This window comes from Lynx canadensis, chromosome D4 (genome assembly GCF_007474595.2).
Source record: "Lynx canadensis isolate LIC74 chromosome D4, mLynCan4.pri.v2, whole genome shotgun sequence".
Lineage (NCBI taxonomy): Eukaryota > Metazoa > Chordata > Mammalia > Carnivora > Felidae > Lynx > Lynx canadensis.
In genome coordinates this window covers 83,459,912-83,485,204 of record NC_044315.2, presented here as the reverse complement: position 1 = coordinate 83,485,204, position 25,293 = coordinate 83,459,912, and the positions used below count along the sequence as shown (strand labels likewise).

Here is a 25,293-nt window from a genome sequence, read left to right as displayed (position 1 = left end):
ACCAAGGTGCCAACTCCAACCCAAGCCGGGTGGTGGGGGCGGCTCAGGTCAGGGTCCCAGACAAAGTCAGTCGAGGCCAAGGGCCAGAGCCTTCAGATCGGTTGCATCCCTGTGGGTACGTAATTGTGGTTTCCCCCCCCCCCCCCCCCCCCACACACACACCCCTTGAAGACCCGGCATTTTGGCCTTGCTGATCTCAACACTTTTCTCCGCAAAGGGGGCAGGGGCAACATGTGAGGTGGTGCCTTTCTCTGGTAAATGAGTAATGGGGTAGACTTTCCCCACCCAGAGCAAGTGCTCAGCCTGGTGCAGCCCAGGGACCCCTTTGTCCCTGGGGATGCTGGGCACTCCCTTAACCCCTCCCCCAGCCCAGGTAAAAGGCTCAGAATGGGATGGGGGAGGGGTTCCTCTATTCTCCTAGCTCCCGCGCCCTGGTGGCTTCGGGTCCTCGACAGACCTCGGAAGATTCCCATTTCTGGCAGAGCAAACTGAGGCCCACGGAGGAGAGAGGGCGTGCCGCAGGTCTCCCAGCTGGATACTACTAAACGCTGCCGCAGTGCTAAGGCATACGTTTTGTCAACACCACTTCGGTTCATCCGCATGCCCACTCTTACGGAAGTCCAGTCGTCATTACCACTTCGCAGATAAGGAAACTGAGGACCAGTGTGTGTGTGTGTGTGTGTGTGTGTGTGTGTGTGTGTGTGTAGATTTGCCTAAGTCTCCAGTGAGGAAATATGGCATGGCCAGGGCGAGACCGGGTTTCTAGCCTTGAACCCGTGCCTTGGCCACGGACCCCCACGTTCGCCCTTACCCACTTCCATGTTGCAGAACGACCAGCGCCCCCAGCGTGGTCCTTGCCACGACTAAGCTGGATTCGCAAACAGAGGCTCGCCTCCTGGGTGGCTCGAGGCTCCCCGGCGCTCAGCACCTGCCCGGATTCCGAGGCGCCCGGGCTGGGAATGGGGGGCCGAGAGGGTGAGGGTAAAGTCGCTAGCCAGGCTAGGTGGCGGGGGAGGGCGCGGGCCGGGCCTCCGCCCCCGGATACCGCACGCGCTGATATAGAGGGGCCGGACCCTGGCCCCTGCGAGGCGGGTTCGCGCAGCGCGCATTGGCGGCGGAGGGGCCCGGGTCCCAGGTGCGGCCCGGGAGGCGGCGGGGGGCGGGGAGGCAGGGTGGTGGTGGGGGGGGGCGCCGAGGCCCCGCGCCCCCGCCTCCCCGCCCCCGGCCCGATCGGCCGTCATCGCGGGCAGGCGGCGCTGCGCCCGGGTGCGGCTCATCGCCGGCGGCGGCGCGGCCAGGAGGTGCGGGGCTCCGCGCGGGCGGGACGCGGGGCGCTGCTGCTCGCAGGAGCCGCCAGGTGGGCGCCGGGCGGGCCGCGGCCGCCGTCGCGCCCCTTCTCGCTTCCTGGGCCCCGGCTCCGCGCACTTCCCTCCTTGGGACTTCGACTCTCCGCCCGAGGTCGCTCCCCCGCCTTGGGCTCGGTCCCCCCGGAGCCCGGGAGGTCTCCGCCCGAGGTCTCGCGCCCGGCCTGCGACTCCACGCCCGGCGTCTCGGCTGCGCCCTCCCTCCGCCCGACGTCTCGGCCTCGGCGGCACGGGCTGCGCCTCCCGTTGCCGTCGCTGCCGCGGGCTTTGTCTCCCTCCCGGCCCGGGGGCCCCCGGCGGCTCGGCGCTTTCGGGCTCTCAGTCCCGGCGCCGTCGTTCTCCACCTCTCCCGGCGCGAGCCCCTGGCGGGGTCCGACCCTGCGGGGCCACGCCTCGGAGCTCGGGCTCCCGGCTCCGGCCGCGTTCCGCGCGTCTTCCCGTCCCCGGCCCCCTTGCTGGGCGCCTCCGTCTCTCCAGGTTTTCTCTCGGTGTCTCTGTCGCCCCTCTCTGCCTTCTTCTCTCCCGGTTGCTCTTGCCTCTCGGTGTCTCGGGCTGTCTCTCGTCTACCGCTGTGTCTCTGGCTCTGCATCTGCCTTTCCCAGGTTTTCTCTTGGGCCTCTGTCTCTCGGTGTCTTTGATCTCTCTCTCTCTCTCTCTCTCTCTCTCTCTCTCTCTCTCTCTCTCTCTCTCTTTCGTTCTCTCTCTAGCTCCCTATCTCTCTGTCTGTCTCGTCTCCCCCTGGTTTTCTCCGCTCGGCATCAGTGTGCCTGTCAGTCTCGGGTTTTCGTTGTCTCTGTCGCCCCAGGGTGCTCGCTCCGTTAGGCAGCGTCGGTCGGTATCTCTCGCTTTCGCTCTGCCCATCTCTCTGTCTCCCTCGGACTCTGTCTCTGCCTCCTTCGTCCCTGTCCGATTCCCCAGGACACTCCGGCCCCACTCTGGCCGGGTTCATTGGTGTCTCCCTCGCGGCCGAGCCCATCTCGTTTTCTCAGAATCGGGGTTTTGTTCTCAGACGAACGAATCCGGATCCAAGCGCACCGAATCCGAGGGTCCCCGATCGGGCGCCACGCAGACCACGCCGGGAGGGCCCCTGGCCCGGGCGGGGGGAGGGGGGGGGAGGGACGCGGGGCAGGAACGCTGGGACAGGGTCGGTAAAGGCCGAGCAGGGGCCGCCCCGGCCACATCCCACTGCGGGCTGCTCAGGGCGCTCCGATGGGTGGCCTGCCACAAGCGGCCTTGACCCCCGCGCGCTAATGGGGGACAGCGCCGTGGGGCCCCCAGGTCTGCCGCGCTGCGCGTCGCGTCCCGCCCGCGGTGACCCCCTCCTTCCTCCGCAGGCGGACGCCGCGGGCATGGACTATTCGTACGACGAGGACCTGGATGAGCTGTGCCCCGTGTGTGGGGACAAGGTGTCCGGCTACCACTACGGGCTGCTCACATGCGAGAGCTGCAAGGTGAGCAGGCGGCGGGCTGCGGGCCGGCAGGGCTAGCTAGGCGCGCGGACGGCGGGCGAGCCGGTGGGACGGGGGGGGGGGGGGGGGGGGGGGGGGGGGGCAGGCCCTGCCGGGCGGTACGGAAGGAACCGGGCCCCGGGGAGGGGACGCGCGGCCTGCCCGCCTCCCGCGCTGACTCCGCTCTCCCCAAGGGCTTCTTCAAGCGCACGGTGCAGAACAACAAGCACTACACGTGCACCGAGAGCCAGAGCTGCAAGATCGACAAGACGCAGCGCAAGCGCTGTCCCTTCTGCCGCTTCCAGAAGTGCCTGACGGTGGGGATGCGCCTGGAAGGTGCGCGCGCCGCGCTGCGGGCCTCCGACCGCTGACCTCGCTGTCTGTGGGTGCGGGTGGTAGGAGCGGTGAGAGGAGGGCACGAGTGGCCTTCTTAAAGTTTCCGGAGCCGGCCGGTGGCCCCTCACTGTGACGCTAGAGCCCGATCTCTGCTGGGGAGGGGTGAGAAGTGGCCGGCTCTGTCTGGAGAGGAGATATAGAGAGGCTCAGGCCCTCTCTACAGCCTCTGAGAGCCGGGGCAGCACAGGGCAGAGCCCTGCAGAGCTCCTCTTCTGCAAGGAGACCTACAACACCCCCACTGACCCCCCAACAGCAGCGAGAGCCAAGGTGACCAACACCTTTACCAGAGTTCAAGTCCCAGTGCCTCCACTCACAGGCTGAGTGACACTGGGCAAGTTCCTTAACCTCTCTGAGCTGCAGATACCCCATCTGAAAACTAGAGCTGATAGTAGTGTCTTCCTCCTAGAGTCAGTGTGAGGGAATGGTACGGAAAAGCCAGCACGTAGTAAATGCTATTATTGTTGTTATTGTTGTTGTTGTTGTTGTTGTTGTTGTTATTGTTATTACTATTATTATTATCATCGTCATCACTTAGGTTACTATCTGTCCATCATCAGGCTTCACGCAGCCAGCCCACCCAAAAGGTTCACTCAGGACATTCACTCGGTGGATGAGAGTCCTTCCACCATGTTCTTGGGTGGGCCCTGAGAGGTTGAGGGAAAGGGGAACAATTGGTCCCACAGGACCCAGGCCCATCCTTCCCTTCCCAACCCCTTCCTCCCAGCTCTCAGTCCAGAGGGGAGGAAAAACGTTTCGGCAGGAAGAACTCAAACTTTCTGAGGGTGGACACTCGTAGGCTTCCACCCTGCTGGCCCCAGCCGGGCTGTGCGCCGAGCAGACAGCTGTTGGCTAAAGTTTTTAAACAACGTGGAAGCCCCTAGTGGCCCTGAGAGCCGCTGACCACACGTCCTGCCACCTAGAGGAAGGACTCCTAGATGTGAGGGGGATGTCCCGACGTCCCCAGCTCCAGGTCCTCACTGGTCAGGAGAGCTCATTGCTGCAAGTAGCAAAGCCACCCTGACGGAGCCTGAGGGAGCAGAGCTGGGCTGTGCACCCCCGTGGCAGGAAGATTGGCTGAGCGGACCCCCAAGACACCTCCCTTGCTGAGCACCGCCCTCTGCCTCCTACTGTCTCCCTTCTCCCAGGGCCCAGGGTGGGGTCCTGTCTGAGCAGGGGCTGGGGCCACACTGCAGCTGCAGAGATGCACCTGTTGGGTCTGGCTGGTGACACATTCTTGGCCAGACGGAGGGACATCTGGTCAGCCGGGGAGGTCCCTTCTCCCAGCACAGAGCCCTGGCCAGCCCTAAACTCAGTTTCATACTTGAAGGCAGTGGGGGAAGCCAGAGTCATTTTGCAGTAGGGGTCTGCCAGAGCCAGGCAGTCAGAGTCCAGGAGCAGCTGGATCCTGGAGACTGGACTGGATGCTGTGAATAAAGCTGACTAGGGTCTCCTTCCTGTTACCATCTCTCGGCTCAGCCTTGTGCTAGGCCCCTGAACCCACTCTTGAGTCGCCAGCAACTCTCCGTTTGAGTCACGTGGCCCGATACCACTCAGAAGGATGAGGGTGGGCAAGAGGCAGGACATCTGGGCCAAGGATAGTGAATTCTGCCTGGATGAATCTAGGAACACTTCTGGAGGTTGTGGCCCTGGGGGCTGGGTGTTTGGCAGGCATGAGAGAAGGAAAGGGTTTGAGGCAGAAGGAATATCAAAGGCAAGGTGGAGGAAGAAGGAGCCGTGCCAAGCAGAGGAGCAGAGACATGAGGAGGAGTGGAAAGAACATGGGGTCTTGTAAGGGATGACCCAGGAATGGTAAACAGGGCCTTGAATGCTGTGCTAAGGGAGACTGATTTCACCTGTGGGCAGTGGGAGCCATGGAAAGCTACTGAGCAGGGAAGTGACACAGGTCTGTTTGGGAAAGATCCGTGAGTGTGGCATTATGGCAGGAGGCTTGGAGGGCGTGAGTCTGACCCTCTGCTTCTGCCCACAGCTGTGCGTGCTGACCGCATGCGGGGCGGCCGGAACAAGTTTGGGCCCATGTACAAACGGGACCGAGCCCTGAAGCAGCAGAAGAAGGCACAGATTCGAGCCAATGGCTTCAAGCTGGAGACAGGCCCTCCAATGGGAGTGCCCCCCCCACCCCCTCCCCCACCGGACTACATGCTGCCCCCTGGCCTGCATGCACCTGAGCCCAAGGGCCTGGCCTCTGGTCCACCTGCTGGGCCACTGGGCGACTTTGGGGCCCCAGCACTGCCCATGGCCGTGCCCAGTGCCCACGGGCCACTGGCTGGCTACCTCTATCCCACCTTCCCTGGCCGTGCTATCAAGTCTGAGTACCCAGAACCCTATGCCAGTCCCCCACAGCCTGGGCCACCCTACGGCTACCCAGAGCCCTTCTCCGGAGGGCCTGGTGTGCCTGAGCTCATCCTGCAGCTGCTACAGCTGGAGCCGGACGAGGACCAGGTTCGGGCACGCATTGTGGGCTGCCTGCAGGAGCCGGCCAAGGGCCGCCCTGACCAGCCTGCGGCCTTCAGCCTCCTATGCAGGATGGCTGACCAGACCTTCATCTCCATCGTGGACTGGGCACGCAGGTGCATGGTCTTCAAGGAGCTGGAGGTGAGTCCCTCCTCCTGCCTGGCTCGCCATTGGGGTGTCCTCTTGGCTGCCCTAGTCTCAGTTTCAGTTACCCCTTGGATGGAGCTGTTCTGCCCACTGGCTTTGGGCAGTGTCTGGGCACAGGGAAGCCACACTGGGGACACTGAGGAGTGTTTCTTACCCCTATCCCCCTCTCCTTCATCCCTCCCACCCTCTTTCCTTCTCCTTCTCTGTTTCTTGAGTCTCTATCTCAAGACTCTGCTTCTTTTGTCTCTGCCTCTGTCTCTTTCTGTTGTCTTTCGCTCCCTGGTGTGCTATCTCTCTGTATGTCTATTTCTCCGGCCCCTTCAGTCTCTGTTTCTCATCTGGTCGGGTCTCTGTAGGCATTTATCTCTCTTTCTTTGAGACCCTGAGCTCCCCCAAAAGACTAGCTGAATCCTTTGGAAGCTGTCTGTGGCTGCCCCAGCCCAGTGTCTGGAAGAGGAGACAACTGATCCTGGCCTCCCATTTGGAGAGGCCACCAATCCCTATCAGCCTCAAATGTCATAGATGGGGGTCTTTGTATCTTAGAGTTTGGGGTGCTTGTGGATGTTCTTCTTCCCAGCTAAGGTGAAAGGTCTTGCTGTCCCTGCATCTCTTGTGCATGATGGTTGGTCCCACGAGTGGGTGTCTGTGTGTGCAGGGGGAGCTGGGGGGTGCGGATTGCAGGGCCTGTCACCGATCTTCCCAGAGGAGACCACCTTCCTTTTCTGAAAGGCTTTCCTTCCCCTGGTTTGGAGTACCTGCAGCTAAAGTAAGCAAGAAAGCAGCAGGAGAGACCGAGGCCAACAAGGGGAGAACTTCTCAGTCATCCTGCCTGGTGCTCTGATGGGCCCAAGGCCCGGGAGCTGCCCCTCTAGTGCCCTGGCTCCCTGCGATCAGGGTGCCAATATCAGAGGTCCCTCGAGCCCAGCCAAGGCCCAGCCCTCGTTGGCCTGGGGACAGACAGTCTTTAGTCCAGGCCTATCGGTGTTTGCCTTTCCCAGGCCAGCCCCACTGGCTGTTCCGGGGCGGGGTGTAAACAGCAGGGCCTGTTGCCCTCCCTGCTGGGGCCACTGCAGCCTTGAGCAGCATTGTCAGTGCTGACGCCTGGGCTTCCTCCAGGGGCATGTGGCCGGATGGGCCGGGGGCACTGCCTGCCTGGGCTGGGCACAGTGCGGGATAAGATAGGAGGTGGGCACTGTCAGCCCTTGAGGTGTCATGGGACTGGGGGCCTGGGTTACTCCAGGAGTCAAGAGTTGGTGGTGATGATTCCTGCTTCCACTATGGAGGGTCTGGGGATGTGTCATGTATCTGCCACGGGGTGGGACTTCTCACCCTTACCCCCTATCTAGGCCAACCGCATGGATGGGACAAGAGGCAGGGCCTTGAACAATCCCATCTGCCTCTCACTTATGGCTGGAGGCCCTGGTTGGGGATGAGGATCCCAGGACCCTTGGGTTGGTTGCCAGCTTCTCCTCCAGACTTCCCATGAGGCCCCTGTGCAGAGGGGAGGAGGAGCGGAGCGTTCCTGGCTTTCCAGAACTCTGGATCCAGGGGCAGGGCACTTCCTCTGGCCGCCTTCCTAGTCTCTTGGGGTTTTTCACACAGGATGGGAAGGGCTTTTGTCCCAGCTTTGCTGAGTGTTTTTTCCTGCTTCTGGCTTCTCTGTGGTCCAAACTTTCCTGCTTCCCCTTCCCAGAATCTCTGAATCGTGCCCAGGAATATGAACCATGGTCACCATCCTCTGTAAAGGAGCCTTGCAAATAAGTACCAGCCCAGCCCATGAAAGGGCCTCTCATCAGCCATGTGGAACTTCTTTCCTACTGGTCCAGTGAGCCCTGGCTGGTGTCTGTTTGCAAAGCCAGAGGTGGGGAAGCAGAAAAGTGGGAGTGGTGCTGAATGACCCTGGACTCCCTTTTGGGTGACCATCTCCCTACCTCCAGGCAGCATACATCTTAGGAAACAGACCCTCTAGCTCTGAGAGTGGGGCACTTGGGCTGGGCACAGGGGACATTGAAATGAACTGGACCCAGGAGGCCTCCAGGCTATTGGAGGAGACAGACACACACACACAGCTGATGCCCACACAGGCTGCCGAGGGCTCTGAGAACGATGCAGAGGGGACGGTGGGGCCCAGGAGGAGGGAAAACTGACTCTGTCTAAGGAAATCAGAGGTTTCTTTGATCTCTGCCTTTCCAGGAAGCAGTCCGAGAAGGTTGAGGACATTCCAGGAAGGGGGAACAGCATAGAGTAAGGCCTAGGAATGTGAAAAGGCGTCATGTGGTAGGGGATTTCAGGTGGCCCTCTGTGTCCGGAGAGGTTGGCAGGGTCAGAAGCAGAGCTTGGACCAGAAGTGGGTCCTCTGGCAGTAGGTGACAGACAGCCTGCCAGAGCTGGTGGGGCCCCACATCCTGGGTCAGAGAGGGCTCCTACCACAGAGCCGGAGCTCTCCCTAGAGGCCACTCACCCCTCTATGGTGCTGATATCATCTCGCCACCCAGGGGAAGGCCTGGGGTCTTTGCTGAGCTGTAGGGATGCTGTGGGCGCTGATGCCCTCTTGGAGTTCTCCCCATCCCTCCTCTTTCCCAGCTTAGATGTCCCTCGGTCTCTATTTTTCCATCTCACACAATTGTGGAGTGTTAGATCTGACAGTGGCACCGAAGTTAGTAACAAAGACCAGAATCAGAGAAGCCTGTGTTCAAGTTCCAGCTCTGTCAGCCCTGCCACTTACCACAGGTGTGACTTTGGGCAGGTGACTGCTACTCTGGGCCTCGGTTTCCTTATCTATAAAATAAGGGGAGTTGAAATATCATCTTCCGCACGGGGTGGTGGTTGTAAGGATTCAGTGAACCAGGACAGGTAAAGATTTCCCACAGGGTACGGCACACGGGTTAGCAGGAATAGGAGCTCCCGTCTGTCCCCTCGGCTGCTGCCCTGTGTAATCTATACTCTCAGGAGGCGCACAGGCCCGGCCAGGAGGCATGAGAAGGGATAGACTGCACCCAAGCTCCTCTGAGCACTAGTGTTCCTCTGGGAGCAGACGGGGTCTGCCTTGCCCTGGGCTTATGAAGCACCTTTGTATGATGCAGGGTAGCAGAAACACCTGTACCCGCTGCCCGGTGGAGGGCAGGGTGTAGGTCCGGGCACTCAGCCTCTCTGGACAGTTCCCGGGAAAGACAGGCTGGGAGGCTGCGAGATAGGAATCAGGGAGGGGGAGGGGAGGGCCAAGAGTGCCTAATGACCCATCTTGACATCACTTCACCCCTCAACATCCAGCTCGGAGGCCCCCGATTGGCAACAGATTTAACTGCTCTGATATATGGTTTCGTTTAAACAGCAGTAACTCTGTCAGTCCCGGGCTGACAAACGATGGCCTGCCGACCACTCGGCTGAGAGAACGCCATGGCTGGCCCGTGGCATGTCAGCCACCAGAGAATTACAGAGCCCACTGGCCTTCGGCTGCCAGACTGATCAGACCCCAGGGGTCTCCAGAGGGGGGCCTGCTGGGAGGGAGGTCAGCTCGGCACCCATAAATACCCCTTCTCCAGGGCAGGCTGCAAAGTGTCAAGGCTCCAGGAAGATTTATGGCAGACCGGCAGGAGGGGTGGGTGGCTGGTAGGCTGAGCAGACAGACCAGGCCAGTGAGGGACCCCAGGGCCGGGACTGCAAATGTCCTTGTTCCCAGGGTGGCAAGGAGGTCTGAGGGCAGAGGAGGAACCTTTGCTTAGGGAGAAAGCTAAGGAAGGTGAAACCACCCTCTTTGGTTAAGTGAGCCTCTTAGCCACCTGCTGTCCTGTGGAGAGGGGCTGGCAGCTATAGCTTTCTGATTTTCTTTTAAATAAAGAGAAGTGTGTGTGTGTGTGTGTGTGTGTGTGTGTGTGTGTGTGTGTGTGTATTCATCTGTGTGGGCAGCGATTTGGAGTTTGGTGTCTTTATGTGTCCATCTGTCCATCTAGAGGAAGAGCAAGTGAAAAGTCCATTTGGCTGGGGGTAGATGGGAACCCAGGCTGGGGCAGCATCCACAGGAGTGCCAACCATGGGTCCACAGAGCCCTTCACCACTGATGCCCCTGTGCTCATATGTTTTCTTTAACCAAAAGAGGGAGGATTTTATTTTTCCAATTTCTCAGAACAGAAAATCAGAGCAGAGTTGGATATGTGGCTCAGTTGGGAATCAAACAGAAGGCACAGGGCACCAAAGCTTAGCCACCATATTGCATCTCTCTGCCCTGTGCCTCTCCCCCCACCACCCCCCCCCCCCCCCCGCCCGTCAGCCTGTAGGCAGGGCTGCCCCCACTCCCGGGGTCTGAGGTCTGGGTACAGAGTCTGCTCCCAGGGCTTGGCCAGCTGGGTCACTGTGACCCTCTTGCTTTGTGCCCGAAGCTCAGCCTGCTTATCTCCTAATTCTCCCCCTTATCTCTCACTTTCCCACCTCCCCACCCCCTCCCTGTTCCTTCAAGCCAGGCAAAGGGGCCCCGATGGGGAGGGGGAGCCAAGCCCAGCCCTGCATGCCCTCCCTCCCACTCTGCTTCCAACTGGGTTGTCCAAGGTAGGCCAGTTGACCCCCTGGCAGGTACCTTCTGCTTGGGCCTTAAGACCTCCTGGGGACCTCCAGAAGACCAGCCCAGTTAGGAGCATCTGGACAGAGCCCTGATCCCTGTGGTTCCTTTAGGCAAGCCACCGTCTCCTTATCTATAACATGACAGAATGGTGATAGGACAGAGGTGAGGAGTCCAGGGTGTGCTGGGAATGGGCCTGGCCACAGGTGCTCACCGAGCCTTGCCTCCCTCCTTTAAAACCAGTGGGGAACCACTCCTGCCAGTGGTTCTCCAGGGATTGGCCATTTCTTGAGGAGAGATAGGAGAGATGTCTCTGTGATTCAGCCCTGCCTGAGTCTCAATCTCTTCTGGCCCCTCCAGTTCAGGGCCGGGGGTGGCTGAGATCTGGGGCTCCCTGCTGGGCTCCTCGCTCTGATGGTACTGGGGGTCTAGAAAGCACTTCCTGCCAGGAGAGGAAGGGACAGGTGTGTGGGTTCTTGACACAGAGATGAAGTGAGCAAGGGAAGGTGGGGGGCTGGTGACTCAGGGCAGGACGAGATAGGCCCTCCCTCTCGTTCTTAGCACGTGGGGTCAGGCAGGTGAGGCCGAAGGGAGCCTGATTGTGTGTCCAGCTGCTCCCCCACTCTTCCTGCACTTGTTCTTGCCCTCGGCCTGAGGACAGGCCCCAGGCTGCCCCCAGGAGGGGGCGGGGACAGAGGGTCGCAGAAGGAGGCTTCTACCCCTCAGAAGAGAGAGTTATTTATTAGGCATTGCCAGTTCTCCTCAGGCCAGGGGCGGCCTGGGTCTCTCTGGCCCCCAAGTTGGGGGCTGTTTCTCTGTGCTCTCTGTACCTGTCTTGGGAGCACATATCTGTGCATCAACTGCTCACTGACCCGTCCTCCGGGAGCCCAGAGATGAGCTGGACACCTGCCATGCCTTCCCAGACCCCACAGGTATTGGGGAAGACAGAGGCATGAATTGGTGCCATCAAATGTTGTGACATCCTCGGGGCGCCTGGGTGGCGCAGTCGGTTAAGCGTCCGACTTCAGCCAGGTCATGATCTCGCGGTCCGTGAGTTCGAGCCCCGCGTCGGGCTCTGGGCTGATGGCTCGGAGCCTGGAGCCTGTTTCCGATTCTGTGTCTCCCTCTCTCTCTGCCCCTCCCCTGTTCATGCTCTGTCTCTCTCTGTCCCAAAAATAAATAAAAAACGTTGAAAAAAAAATTAAAAAAAAAATGTTGTGACATCCAGAGGACAGGATTGGGGAGAGCTTTACGGGGGAGGTAACAAGAGTGCCATGAACTCCTGGGTGGCCAGGGTGAGTCTTCTTCCATACCTTGTGGTTTAGGGCACAGATCTAGAGCCAGACAGAGCAGTGTGACCTTGGGTGAGTTGCTTGACCTCTCTGGGTGTCCTTTCTCCATAGATTGGGGATAACAGCTATACCACCCTAGCTTCATGGAGGTGCAGTGCAAAGACTAATAGCTATCACGGTCTGCATTCATCACAGGGCAGGGCCCGGTAGGGTACCCGGGAAGCACCTGCCAGGTAGCTGGTGGTGGGCTAATGAGCTGCAGATGCTGAGGGGCACCGGAGTCTGTACTGTGTCTTCCGAGGGTGGCGTGCAGTGCCCCGTGCAGGTCTGGACACCCAGGAGAGCTCAGTATTTTGTCACCGTAGAGGGTCGTGGACTGAGAAGGCCAGCTATGTCTCTGGCCTGGCTCTCTCTCCCAGGAGAGTCCCTCGCCTGCTCCAAGTGGTAGGTTCTCATCTGAAAAAATATGGGTTTTGGCCTGGGGATCCCCGAGGGCCCATCTGGCTCTGGCATCCGATGGTTCCGAGTCCCATTTGCCATTGTCATGAGTGTCCTTTCTTGCCAGGCTAGAATGTAGTGACCCTCCAGGGTGGAAGGACACCCAACACAGAGGTAGTCTCTGCCCTCTCGCTGGGTGCCCGACTACAGCCTGGGTGTTCAGAATCTGCCCTCCTTGTATTTCTGTTCCTGCTTCAGATGGACCATTGCCAGCCACCTGCTCATTCCAGGCCAGATCTTGGGCCAGAAGGGCGCTCCCTTCTCACAAGCCTGAAAGTTGTGGATAAGGCCCAGGGAAGCCCTCTGTTTCCTCTTCAGGGCTTGTTTTTTGAGCTACTGAGGCTGCCAGAGATGCGACCACAGGCCAAATGGGCACAAGGTTGAAATTAATCATCTCCTCTCGCATTTGAAGGACGTCTTCTCAAATTACTTTCATGAACATCATTCACCAATACTTATTGAGTACCTAACATGTGCCGAACCACCTTCTAATACTGTGCTCACTTTACAGATGAGAAAACAGAGGCTCAGAAGGCTATAGAATTTGCTTAAGGTCATGCAACTTGTAGAAGCAGAGCTGGGGCCTGAAGCCCGGCCTGTGTGAGCTCTAAGCACCCCCATTGAACCTTGGTTTTGGTTTGTTTGGCTAGAACCTTGCCACACTTTGATGAAGCAGGCAGCTAGGCAAAAAGGGCACAGACAGGTTAAGTAGCTTGCCCAGGTCACATACCCAAGGGAGCCCCTGAATTATGAGTTGGAAGAGGGAGGGGTGAGGGGAAGGTCCCTGGCTGGACCCCGCACCGGCATATGCCTCTTCCCTCCAGGTGGCCGACCAGATGACCCTGCTACAGAACTGCTGGAGCGAGCTGCTGGTATTCGACCACATCTACCGCCAGATCCAACACGGCAAGGAGGGCAGCATCATGCTGGTCACCGGGCAGGAGGTGACCAGACCCTACTGTGCCCTGTGCCAGGCCCTCATGTGCACTTCCAGAATTCTGAGCCTGGAAGAGATCGTAGGCCTCTCCAGGGCTGGCCCTGGGCTGCCGGAATGTCAGCCCTTCCCCCAAGTTCATGCCCGATCTCCCTCTGACCTGCCCTGGCCCTGGCCTTGACAGGAGGCAGCCCATGGGAAGCATCTCAGGGATGTGGGGAGGTCAGGGAGGAGGTGATGGTGGCACTGGGTCTAGAAGAACAAATAGGGGTTGGTCAGGTAGTAAAAGTTGTGGGGGAATCAGCCTCACCCGCACCACAGCAGACGGGACAGCATGGGCAAAGGCGTACAGGGGGACGTTTAGAACTGCTCAGCCACCAGGGGCTGCCAGTATATGGGGGTGGGGGGCAGGAGCCCTGTGGTGGGCGGGGTGAGGTGAGAGGTAAGCCTGGAGGGGTTGCTGGGGGCTGGGGTGGGCAAGACCTTGCAGGCCCTAAATCCTGAATAAACAGAGGAAGGGGAAAGGAATTTGGTCCTCTGTCCAGAGCGAGGGATTAGGGGCACTAGGGTACGAGCTGGGAACTCCTGAGATTCAACAGGACCAACTGGAGAGTTTCAAGCGCAGAAGGGCTCACGCAGGCTGTTTCTGAGGAAGCCCAGGGAGAGGGCAAGATAGCGGCTGAGGGCATTGAGGCCACTGTGTACTGCTGGGGACCTGGAAGGGGACAATGCAAGGAGGAAGACCCCTAACTGTGGGGAGGAGGTGTGGGAAAAGTGGAGGGAAGGAGGGAGAAAAAGAAGAGGGGCTGATGCCAGGGCCTGGGCTGGTGGAGGGAGCATCAGTCCTGAGGGGGCCACAGGAGCAAGAGTGGGCCGCCAGGCCCCCTAGGGGTGGGGGGCGGGGAGGCTGAGGCCCTGCTCCCCATCCCCTATGTGTAACCCAGGCCCTCAGTCATCGTGCTCAGTTCTTATCCTGAGAGTCTCGGGACTTCCAGGGCCAGGGAGTGCTGGTCCCAAGGGTGTGACTTGAAGGTCACCTGTGAATGCACTGAGGAGAGTCTGAGGTGTGAGTGTGTTTGTACTGGCCCATGTCAGCATGTGTGCGGGCTGAAGCGTCTGAAGGCCATGGGGATGTCCAGTGTGCGTGTGCGTGTGTGTGTGTATGCGTGTGTGTGTGTGTGTGTGTGTGCCTGTATTTTATTGTACAAAATCTCCACACAGGTAAATGTGTGGTTGTTGAGATGTGCCTGTCACCATGTCAGTGGAGACTCGTACACGGGCACGTGTCTGTCGTGTTACCTTGTGATGTGACCATACCAGGGCATGTGTGTGTGTGCGTGTTCCCTTCATGAAGTGGGTAGACCGCCCTGGGAGTGTGTCCGGGTATGTGTGTGTGTGAGCAAGCGTGAGCTGAGGTGTGACCACATCCCCAGTTTGGGTGTCCACGTGTGGCCGTGTGTGGGGCCCTGAGCAGTCAGTGGCCGAACCCATGTACGTCCAGGCGGACCCGCCCCCGACCCTGCCCCACACCCGGCCGCGTGGCCTTTGCTGCAGATATCACCCAAAACGCAAAAGCCGCTTGTACCACGGGCCTGGTGGCAGCTCTTTGTGTGCGAAGGACCCGCTAGCTCTGCCCCTGCACCCGCCTGCCCCGTGTTGGCTCTGCTGCCGCGAGGCCCTCAGCTCCCGGCAGCGTGGGGAGACCTGGGAAAGCTGGGCCCAGCGTGGGGAGAACTGGGGCTTGGAGGGCTCCCGGGGCGCGGGGAGATGTTGCCCCCCCCCCCCCCCCGCCCCGCCCCCGGCCCAGCGCCAAGGATGGGCACTCCCGCCCACCCCGCCCAGGGCCTCCCATCCGCCCCGCCCCTCCCCCCACCGTCCCTCGTCCGAGCCTCCCGCCCACGGCCCGCGGAACCCCTGGCCCGTCCTGTGGCCCGCGCCTCCCGACGCTGACGTCTGTCCGTCCAGGTGGAGCTGACCGCGGTGGCCGCCCAGGCGGGCTCCCTGCTGCACAGCCTGGTGCTGCGGGCGCAGGAGCTGGTGCTGCAGTTACACGCGCTGCAGCTGGACCGCCAGGAGTTCGTCTGCCTCAAATTCCTCATCCTCTTCAGCCTCGGTGAGCAGGCGCGGGGCGGCGCGGGGGGCCAGGCGGGTGGCCGGCCAGGCGTCGAGAGGCCTCCATGAGGCTGCGCCCCCGGCGGCCTTGGCGGGGCACGGACCCCTCCTGTCGTGAACAAGGGTATGAAGGGACCTGGCCCGGCGCCTGGCTCTTAAAATGGGGGTTGTTTCGTCTCCGGGCCTCAGTTTCTCTGTGTGAAAGTACAGAGGACCAAGACAATGTCTAAGATTTGCCCGTGTGGGATACGGACTCCTTCTGAGAATTCGTAAAGTCCTGTCTGGCTGCCCTAGAAAGGTGCCCATCCCTCCTCCAGAAAATACCTGTGTGATTTCAGGAGCCTCTGTTCCCTGGCTGCCATCCCAGGCTCCCTGTTTTCCCTGATTCCCTGCTCTAGGGGGGGTCCACATTCTGGCTCTGGGCTCCTTGGGGCCCAGACCCTTTACCCACTCACTCACTCACTCACTCACTCACTTGTTCATTCTACAAACACTTGCTGACCATCCGCACTCTGCAAGGCACTGGGGACATGGAGTGAACAGAAAAGATCCCAAATCCATATTGTCACAGAGCTGACCTTCTCTTGGGGGAGAGACAATAAGCACAATGTGATTAGTGAGATATAGAAATCGCTGAAATGATTAGTAGAACGTATCACCTGGAAGACTGTGGTCAGTGCTAAGGAGGGAAATAAAGCAGAGAAGCGGCAGAGGGTGAGCCCAGCTCACCAGACCTACTCCCCAAGTCAGGTGCCTCCCTCTCACTGCCTTCTGGACCCGCCCAGCCTCCACCCTCCTCTGGGCTCTCCTCAGGCTGGCCTGCCATCCTCCTTCACCTAACAAGCCATCTCCAGCGTCTTCCCTGTGTCCAGCAATGCTGTGAACATAGACATGTCCTTGCTCTTTGGTGGCTCCCAGTCCCGGAGAGGCCTTCAGCTAGCACTGTCACTGTCAGGATGGGGACAGACAGGTGGGGAACCCCATGTGGGGAGCAAGGGCTCTGCCTAGAAGGCTTCCTGGAAGAGGGACATCTGAGCAGGGTTTTGGAGGATGAGTAGGAGCTTGCCGGAGGGATAGATCTTTCAGCAGAGGTATAGATGGGATGGAAGGTCAGACCAGAGGGGCATGAATGCTTTGTCATTCGGGGAGGAGGCAGGATTCAGATGTCATTTTTGTGGCAGATGACATCGCCCCAGTCAGTGAGGGAGGGCCTGCTCAAGAGTGGGTGGGGGGAGTTGGGGAAGCCAAGGGGAAGGAGTCAGCTGGGTGGGGGGTGGTGATTAATGAAGCGTTGATTGCGATTGTGGGAAGCCCAGTGCTCAGGCTGTGGCCCTGTGGCTGGGTGCCTGGGCTGGTCTCCCGACTCCAGCACAGCAGGGGGGTAGCTGGAGGGCTTACCTGTAAGGCTGCACAGGTTGGTAAGGGGACGGCTAAGGTGTGGGATAGGGACAGAATCTTAGCTGCCAGTGAGGAGCTGGGGCCTAGAGCCCTTGCAGGGTCCTCAGGGGCCCAGGCCAGCCTGGGGGAAGCCCCTTCCTTTCTCCCCACAGTGGTACCCGCTTCCAAGCCTTGTCTTTGTGAGCTGCCAGGCTCTGGGAACTGGCTCAGGCCAAAGCCATGGTCGCATGTGGTTGGGGGTGTGAACACCCCAGGAGGTATGTGCGTGTCGGTGCCTTTGCTTCTGTATCTTTGTTTTCGCACATGTGCAGACTAAGAACTTTCACAGGCTTGTGGGTTTTTACGGGTCATGTTGTATAAAGAATCTGTAATTGGCGAGTGATGGGAGATTGGAGGCAAGAGGGATTTAGAGATCTGCGGCGGTGTAGGGGCTGTTGTGAGGTGACAGTTCTTGACCTGACCGTCAAGAGGCCCCTGGGGAGGTCCAGAGGAGGGGTGGGTGGAAGGTGGGATGCCAGCCATCAGTCTCCTTGGCCAGGCCTTCCTGCAGAGAGGGCACCATGTCTCCGGCCTGAGGCACACCCCTGCAGCCTCGGCCCCTCTTCCCAACAAAGCCCTGGGTGCTGGGGACTGCTAGGCCAGCATGGCTCTGGCCTCTACGGGGCGATTAATGCAGGACTCCTCCTGGTATGGGTGTAAGGACAGCAAGGCTGAGCCCAGCCCTCTTTTCCTGGGTCCAGGTGAGTGGCTGAGTTCAGAAGCATGAGTGCTGGCCCCTCCTTCTTGCCAGCCTTCATCCTGCTTTCCAGAGGAGGTGGCTGAGGCCTGGGAGATGGGGACTGTCTGCAGTGCTTGGCTGGCATAGGCTGGAGGGGCCGGACTCAGGAGCGAGAGCATGTGCATGCATGTGTGCACCTGGGCGCATGTGCGAGGCAGGGTGGAACAGCAGTTAGGGATGGGGACTAGGGACGGACCACCTGGATTCTAAATCTGGACTCTGGCTGTGTGCCCTTGAGCAAGTCACCCCACTCTCTGAGCCTCTATTTTTCCCATCTGTAAGATGGCCGTCGTAATAATCCTTAATCTGCTATGAGGATTTGATGAGGGGATTCCCCCCAAGTACTCAGAGCGTGGCCTGGCCCCTTGGAATGTGTGGGTATTGTTTTCCTTCTAACCGTCATTACCATCAGTGAGCAAATGAACAAAGGAATGAATGAAGTGAATGAATGAATCAGTCTCCATCTTTATCATGTGCTGTGTCTGGCACAGTGCCTTGTCACAGGCATGAGGGTCTGGCCGAGGTGGGTGGGGGAAATGCCCAGCCCAGCAAGTCAGAAACAAACTCCAGTGAGGCTGAGTCTGGGATGGGTGGTGAGGAGGAGGTCCCGGTGCCTGGGCCTGCCTGAGCTCCTGGGAAGGTAGTGGGAGAGGAGGCCAGGTAAGCCACAGAGGCTGTTGGCTGACAGGTTCCGGGTTCCAGAAGGAGACTGAGCAGTCCAGTGTGATCAGATTTGGGCCAAAGAAAAGGAACCAACCCCACCTAAGATATCAAGGAAGGCTTTTCGGAGGAAGAGGGGCCTCTGAGCTGGGCCTTGAGGTATGAGTAGGAGTGTTCTAGGTGAAACAAAGCAAGCAGCAGCAAGGGCATTCCAGACGGAAGCCAGAGCTTGTGCAAAGGGATGGGGAATCCTGAAAGTCTGGTGTGACTGTGGGGCAGGGAGGGGGGTGGAGAGGAGGCTGGGAGGTTGGGCAGGGACGGGGCTGTGTGAGGCCTCCAATGCCAGGCCAAGTACCTTGACCCTTACCTTGGGAAGGCTTTTCAGCTGAAGTAACATGATCACATTTGCATTTTAGCAAGGTCCTTCCAACTGCAGCCTGGGAGCGGGATGGCAGGTGGCAGCCCGGAGCCCTGCAAGAGGCTAGACCCAGGGCTGGAGTGAAGGAGACAAGTTTGGGCAAGAGGAGGGGGAAGATTTGCCCAGAGTCGGGAAGGTGGGAGGGGATTTCTCCCCTGTTCCAGCCCCAGACCACCAGGAATAGGTCCCCAAGGGAACTGGAGCCCAGAGAGGATGGCCACTTGCCCGTAGACCTCCAACGGGTGTGCTGGGCGTCACCCTTGGGGCGGTGGCTCCCTGGGCTGGGCAGCCCGAGCCCCTGTGACGACTGTCCCCCACCGCACCCCGCCTCCAGCCCACTCAGCGCCTCCTTCCCGCCTGCCTCCGCACAAGGGTGCCATTTGGCGTCTAAATAGCTGTCTCCCTGCAGGCGTGGAGGCAGGTAAGGAGGTTTAATTAAAATTAGTGCCTCTCTCCTGGCGATCACGGTGTTTATGAAGATGGGCCCGGCTGGCATTGTTCCGCAGAGGACTTAATCGAAGCTTAATGGATTGACCTAACATTCGATTTCCTGACTTCCATTGAGGCGGCGGCAACAGCGTTCCCTCAAGCGTTTGCAATTTCCCCACTGCTCCGCGCCAACAAAAGGCGGCCTGAATAGCAGCCCCACTCGAGGGGCCATTGTGCGCGGGGGCGCCTGCCTGAGTCACCGCGATTGGGACAACATTCTTTATGCCTTGCAGGAATGAAAGGATTATTCAAATATTCAATTAAACCGTGAAAAGGGGGCTTTTCTGAGAACCGGGGGGCCCCCAGCTCCGCAGAGCTATAGCAGGATGCTCTCTGAGGGGGGGGGGCATCTCCCAGCCCCCTCCCGCCTCCCCCCTCCCAGCCTCCGCCTCTGGGATCACTGGAACCGCAGGCTGGGGTTGGGGGGGAGCACGCCAGGCTTTTCTCCCACGTACCTGTCTCCAACCTGCGGCATCCCAGGGCCCAGAGCTGGCATACAGATGAGGTCCGGACCTGGGGTGCCCTGTGAGGCAGAGATTGGTTTGGCCCCATTTTGCAGATGACAAGGAAACTCAGCTCAGGGGAAGGGCCTTGCCCAAGGTCGCCGGGCTGGTGGTGGAGCTGGGATTGGAACCCTGGCATGTTAAGGGGGTGTCTCCAGGTTTGTGTGACCCCCGCTCCCGTGTCCAGTGGGAGAAAGGCATGGTGTTTGGTGGGGTGGTGGCTCTGTCACACCCATCATCCCGCAGGGTCTTCACAGCAGTCCCTTTAGATGGAGGCGCGGGGAGGTGGGAGACGGCATATGACTTGGCAATGGTCCCCTCCAGGGTGAGGAGAAAGGTGAGTATGGAGTCCAGAGTCGACCCTCTGGGGAAACCTAGGATCCCAGAGATGAGGGCCCTTGGACAGGACCCCTGGATTGGATGAAATGTCAAGTTTTCACATCCAGTCTCTCAGGAACCCATGTCCAAGCTTGACCCTGCCTGTGCTTACCCACTGGACTTTGGAGCCAGCAGACCTGGGTTCGAATCCAGACTCAGGCATCTCCTGGGTGTCCCAGGCTCAGCCCACTGTCCCTGCGCCTGGGGGATGCCCTTTCCTGCCTGCCTGGGTGTCTGTGGGGATTCACTGAGCCAGTGCACGGTGCCCAGCGGGCGCCTGGGAAACCGGATGCACTTATACTGTAGTCATTGGGGCTCAACTGGTGACTGCTTCCCTCCCCCAGCCCTGTAGCCCACCACATGGGGGCAGTGGGGGTCTCCAGTCTGCAGAGAGCTAGGAATGGGGGCTGTCCCTGAGAGCTGTCCTTGCTCTGCACCCACCCCCTGCACTCCACCTCATTGTCCCTGGTCCGGGGCTGTGGAGAACAGTAAATCCTGGTAAAGCCAAGGCTCTTGTCCTCCCAGTCCCCTCCCACTGCAGACTCCACTGCAGCATCCTAGCCCATCCTCCTCCACCCCCAGATGTTTCCTCTGGGCTCCCTTACTGCTGTGTGGCCTTGAGCTGGTCCCTACTTTTCTCTGGACCCCCAGGTCAGAAGACAATGTCAGGAGAATTGCCCAGCCTCAGGAGTGGTGGGAGGTGAAGGTAGACAGGACCCTACGGGATGAAAAGAGGTTGGGGTAGACATGGGGCCAATAGTCACCTCTTATGCCTAGGAGGTCAGCTTTGGAGGGGGTGGGAGCTTCCCATGACCTTTGAGTGTATCTGGAGGAGTCCAGGCTAAGGAGCAGGGCTGCAATGTACAGTTGAACAGGCTGTTCACTGCACAAGGGCACCTAGGCAGGGGGTGAATAGGGGCTGAAATCCAGCTTGTGTGCCCCTTGCCATACTGTCTCTGTGGACAAAAGGGAACTTCTTTCTAATTGGCACAGAGGCACCTTATGGGCTAATGGCGATCCTGGGCAGGCGAGGAAGAAAATGACTGTGGCTCACTTACTGAAGGGAGATGAGGGGGCCGGGGATGGGGGTGGAGGATTGGGGCCAGATCCTGCCATACGCCCTGGGCCCAGCTCGGGTTTCCCTAAATCCGACTTTGGACAACATAGGCCTCAGCGGGCACACTGGGGGCGGCTGGGGATCAGGGTTGCCAGGAGCATCAGGCCCTCGTGGCGCAGTGGGTGTTAAGAGGGATTAGAAGGGCCAAGGGCTGCACATGCTGGGCTCCCGACTCCCCCGCAGCAGTAGGGCTGGTAGTCATGGGGGCAGAGGGAAAGTGGATGGATGACCATTTTCTGAGCCACTGGACGCCACATCCCAGGCAAGGCCCTGCTGGATTGGGGGATGGGGGACCAGTTCTGTGGATTCCTGCTGAACCTCACCCAATAGGCAGGTCACCAGCTGGAGGTGCTGCCCAGGAGCTGAAAGAGGCCTGCCAAGCAGTGATGAGGACTCTGGTGACAAGAAATGGACCCTCTCTGGGTGCCCCTGGGGGCCTAGGCCCCTGTGCAGGCCCCCAGACCCAAGCTCCGGCCCCTGCAAGGTGGGCACGCCCCTTTCATAGCAAAAGAAGACCTTGCAGGCCAGGAGGGGACAGGGCACAAAGCCACTGCTCCTAAATGGTGGGGCCAGGATTTGAACCCCCATCGGCCTCACTCCAGAGACATTTTATTTTTTGTGTCTTCACTGGACCTCCACTGGGTGCGGAGGAGGCATTGGTCACACCCCTCTTTCCCTGCACAGGTGATCCCTGGTCCACGCAGAGCCGACTGCCCCCCCGTCCCTCCCACAGGCAGCCATGCCTTCACGTTTAACCTGGATTCCTTGTTTTGTCCCTGTTCTCACATAAAGTGCACACTCTGTACAAGCACTTTTAATTTATGTAGATGGCTCTGTCTTGTAGATCTCATTCTGGATCTTCCTTCTCTGTTTTTTTTTCCACTTAGCCCTATGCTTTTAAAGATCTGTCCATTTTTTCTGTCTGCTCCATTACTTCTACTGCACAGGACTCTCTGTGGTGCGGCCACCACACAGCCATCCAGGCCACCTCCGTAAATGCTGCTGCAGTGAACATCCGTGTCCCCCCAGGGGCCCCAGGAGAGAATCTCCTTGGGGTTCTGGAGCTTCTTGATTGGTCACAGGAGTGCCTGTCACTGTCTAGAATAGGGCCACCAGTACATGTGCCTGGAGGCTGGGAGAGGGGACCCTTGCAATTACAGTGTGCCTGTCTGGTGATGGTGCTGATGGTGGCCACGATGGGGATGATGGCGACAGGAAGGTTTTGACCCGGCGATGGGGACGGTGTTGATCATGGTGGGGTGAGAGTAGAGATAGCAATGGTAACAAATTGGTCTTGTTACGTGCCAGACGCTGTTCTCCAAGCATTTTCCACCTGTCGAGTCCCCAAATTCTCCCAACGGTCTTGTGAACTAGGTGCTGTTGTCACCGTTCTGTAGGAAATTGAGAAGTCGAATAACATGCCCAGGGATACAGCTGGTGATGTTGGTGTGGTTTTGGAGACGATGAGGGCGTTCATCATGACCAATGTGATGATGACAGTGGCAGTAATGATGGTGACAGGTGATGGTGGTTGGGTGGGTGATGGTGGCAGTGGCCGTGTTTGTGATAATGATAGGGGTCAGGGTTGGTGACTGCCGATGATGGCAGTGACCGGAATGGCTGCAGTTTGGTTGATGATGGTGGCAGTGGCCGAGTTTGGGAGAAAGCCGGGGCCGTCAATATCGGTGATTGATGAAGGTGGCGGTGTTCCTCAGCCGTGGCGATTGGAAGACTGCGTCGTTGACGGCAGCGCCCCTGTCTTTGGTGCTGATGGGGATGTTGGCGCTCATGTGGCCAGTGACCGTTGATGATGTGATGGGCTGGTGATCGTGACAGAGCTCCTCCCTTTGCAGATGTGAAGTTCCTGAACAACCACAGCCTGGTGAAGGATGCTCAGGAGAAGGCCAATGCCGCCTTGCTCGATTACACCCTGTGCCACTACCCGCACTGCGGGGACAAGTTCCAGCAGCTGCTGCTGTGCCTGGTGGAGGTGCGGGCACTGAGCATGCAGGCCAAGGAATACCTGTACCACAAGCACCTGGGCAATGAGATGCCCCGCAACAACCTGCTCATCGAGATGCTGCAAGCCAAGCAGACTTGAGCCTGGGCTGGGTGGGGCTGGGCCCGGGGCCGGGGTGGGGGTCCAGCCAACCCCGGGGCCCTCCAGATGGTTTATTTTATTATGCCGATCCAGGAGCCCCCACCCTGTAAGCCCCTGCCCCTGGGCTCCCTGAAGCCCTGTGTTTGGGAAGGTGGGTGAGGGTGGACAGGGCCTGGCTGAGGTAGGGCCGCCCCACCGGCACTTGCCTGCCACTCTGAGTGTCCCAAGGAGGCAGCTGCTCACCACCCCTCCCCCTCCCCTTGCTCCCAGCTGTCTGTCCGGAATCCGGAGCACAGGTCCAGGGAGGAGGTTCGGGATTCCCTGGCGGGCCTCCATGTCCCTTGGGTCAGAAGTCATCCCTTCCCCCTCTCCAGGAAACAGAAGCAGAGAGAGGTTGAGCGGGCAGCAACTGGGGGAGAAGAGAGGGTCTCCAGAACCCCCTTCCAGAGACCAGGAAGGAAGCCCTCTGTTTTGTAAACTAGGGGTAACTGAGTTTGCAAAATTGGGCAGGCGCTGTGGGGCCTAGAGGGCTCCGGGGGGGACGGGTTAGGACACAGACCTCCTCCCTAGCCCTTCTACCCCATCTGACTTCTGCAGGGGAAACTCTGACACGCTATCTGAAAACAGTTTCACTACAATCGTCTTTCTGCCCCTCTCCCACCAGAGGAGAAGCTTGGCACACTCCACGTTCTCCCCCCACCCACAGTTGGCCAGCCCAGGCTGGTATGTATCTGCAAGGCTGTAGTCAAGAGGTTTGTGGGCTTAGGGGTTTTGTTGCTTTCCAGATGCTCCTTGAAAGGTATGTATGTCCAGGGCAGGGGACAGAGTTGAGGATTGAGGCTGGGATTTGGGGATTAGCACCAAGTACAGCCCATGGTTTCTCCCCAAACACCCGCATGCCAAGTACCCCATGGGCGGTGCCAGACCGCTGTTTCTGAGCCCCCACTTCAATCCGGAGAAGAGCTGTTGCTTGCCCCTCCTCAGATGAACAGCAGAGTGCCCTGTCGGGGGTGATGGGCTCCAGAGTGTCTGTGTATGGGAATATGGGTGAACTTGAGGAGGGCGTATGGGTCTCCAGCTTGGGGACATTGCTGATAAGCCCCTCCCTTGTTGGCCTCATCCCCTTGGGTCCCTTGCTGCAAACCCTTGAAGCTGGTCTTCGGCTCCCTGGCCTCTTGCCCTATGTCCTGAAAGACACGGTCCAGGGCCAGGCACTAGGGAGTGGCCTTAGCTGTCCTCTGTCCGGGGCTGGGCGTCCACTGTTTTTCCTGCTTTCACGTTGCCACTGCAGCTTGTGCTGAGCCTGCCCAGTGGGAGGTGACTGGGCATCCGTGCTCCCCTGCCTTCCACTGCCCTGTCTTGGTCCCTGCCCCTGCCCACTGTGATGTGTGCCCCTGCCAAGGCCAGAGACCCACAGCCCCAAAACAAGAAGTGCCCTTAAGAATCTCCCCAGCCCCTGCAGCCCTGGAATAAATTTTGCAATTAGTTTCCAGCTCCCTTTGTCTATTTATGTTCCGGGGCCAAAGCGGAACCTCCCAGGTGGGTGTGGGTGGTCGAGGGTGGTGCAATGCTCTGATTGGGATGGAGGTGACAGTCAGATAACCTTTGGTTCAAAATCTGGGGCCAAAGTTGGGGCACACCAGCCACTGTTGGGAAGCCTTTTGGCCCCACCTCATACCTGGGACCTTGCGGTACCCAGGAGGCTTGGGAGATGCTTAGGTCTTCCTGGTTAGGTCATTTAATGAGCACCTACTGTGTGCCATCCCTCATATCCCTGCCCCTACCACAGCCCTGTGAGGTAGGGGTTAGAATCCAGGAGAGGGACTTGGTCAGTGACCTGCAGGGGCAGATTCAAACCTGGGTCCTCTTGACTTTGGAGCACTGGCCCTTTCCTCTCTGTCCATCTGGTGGTGGCCCCAGGGCCAGTCCCTCTCACTGATTCTCTTGCCCTCCCACCCCCGCTGAGCACAGCTGAGACCTGAGGAATGCCTCCTCTGCTCTAGACCTTGTCCCAGGGCTTCGCCGGCTTTCTCTGTCCATTTTGTCTTCCCATCTGCTTCTCAAAGCCTCTTCGGCAAGTGGCAGCTCCAGATTACAGCCGAAGAAACCAAGATACAGAGGGGGCGAGGTGACCTGTCAGACGTCACACACCAAGAGGGGGTAGAGCCATCATTCAAACCTCCATCGTCCTGACCAACCTGACTACTCCTACGGCCACCCCTGGTCCACTTCAGGC

General features: G+C 59.2%; 1 protein-coding gene across 1 annotated transcript; it reads left to right on the top strand.

Moving 5' to 3' along the window:
• The first annotated feature begins 1,093 nt into the window (after positions 1 to 1,093).
• NR5A1 (nuclear receptor subfamily 5 group A member 1) lies at positions 1,094 to 24,520 on the top strand. Its single transcript, XM_030293996.1, has 7 exons — positions 1,094 to 1,135; positions 2,699 to 2,815; positions 3,007 to 3,148; positions 5,196 to 5,821; positions 12,994 to 13,113; positions 15,069 to 15,216; positions 22,810 to 24,520. Exons 2-7 carry the CDS (start codon positions 2,714 to 2,716, stop codon positions 23,055 to 23,057), a joined length of 1,386 nt encoding a protein of 461 aa, XP_030149856.1. The 5' UTR covers positions 1,094 to 1,135; positions 2,699 to 2,713; the 3' UTR covers positions 23,058 to 24,520.
• The last annotated feature ends 773 nt before the right edge of the window (positions 24,521 to 25,293 follow it).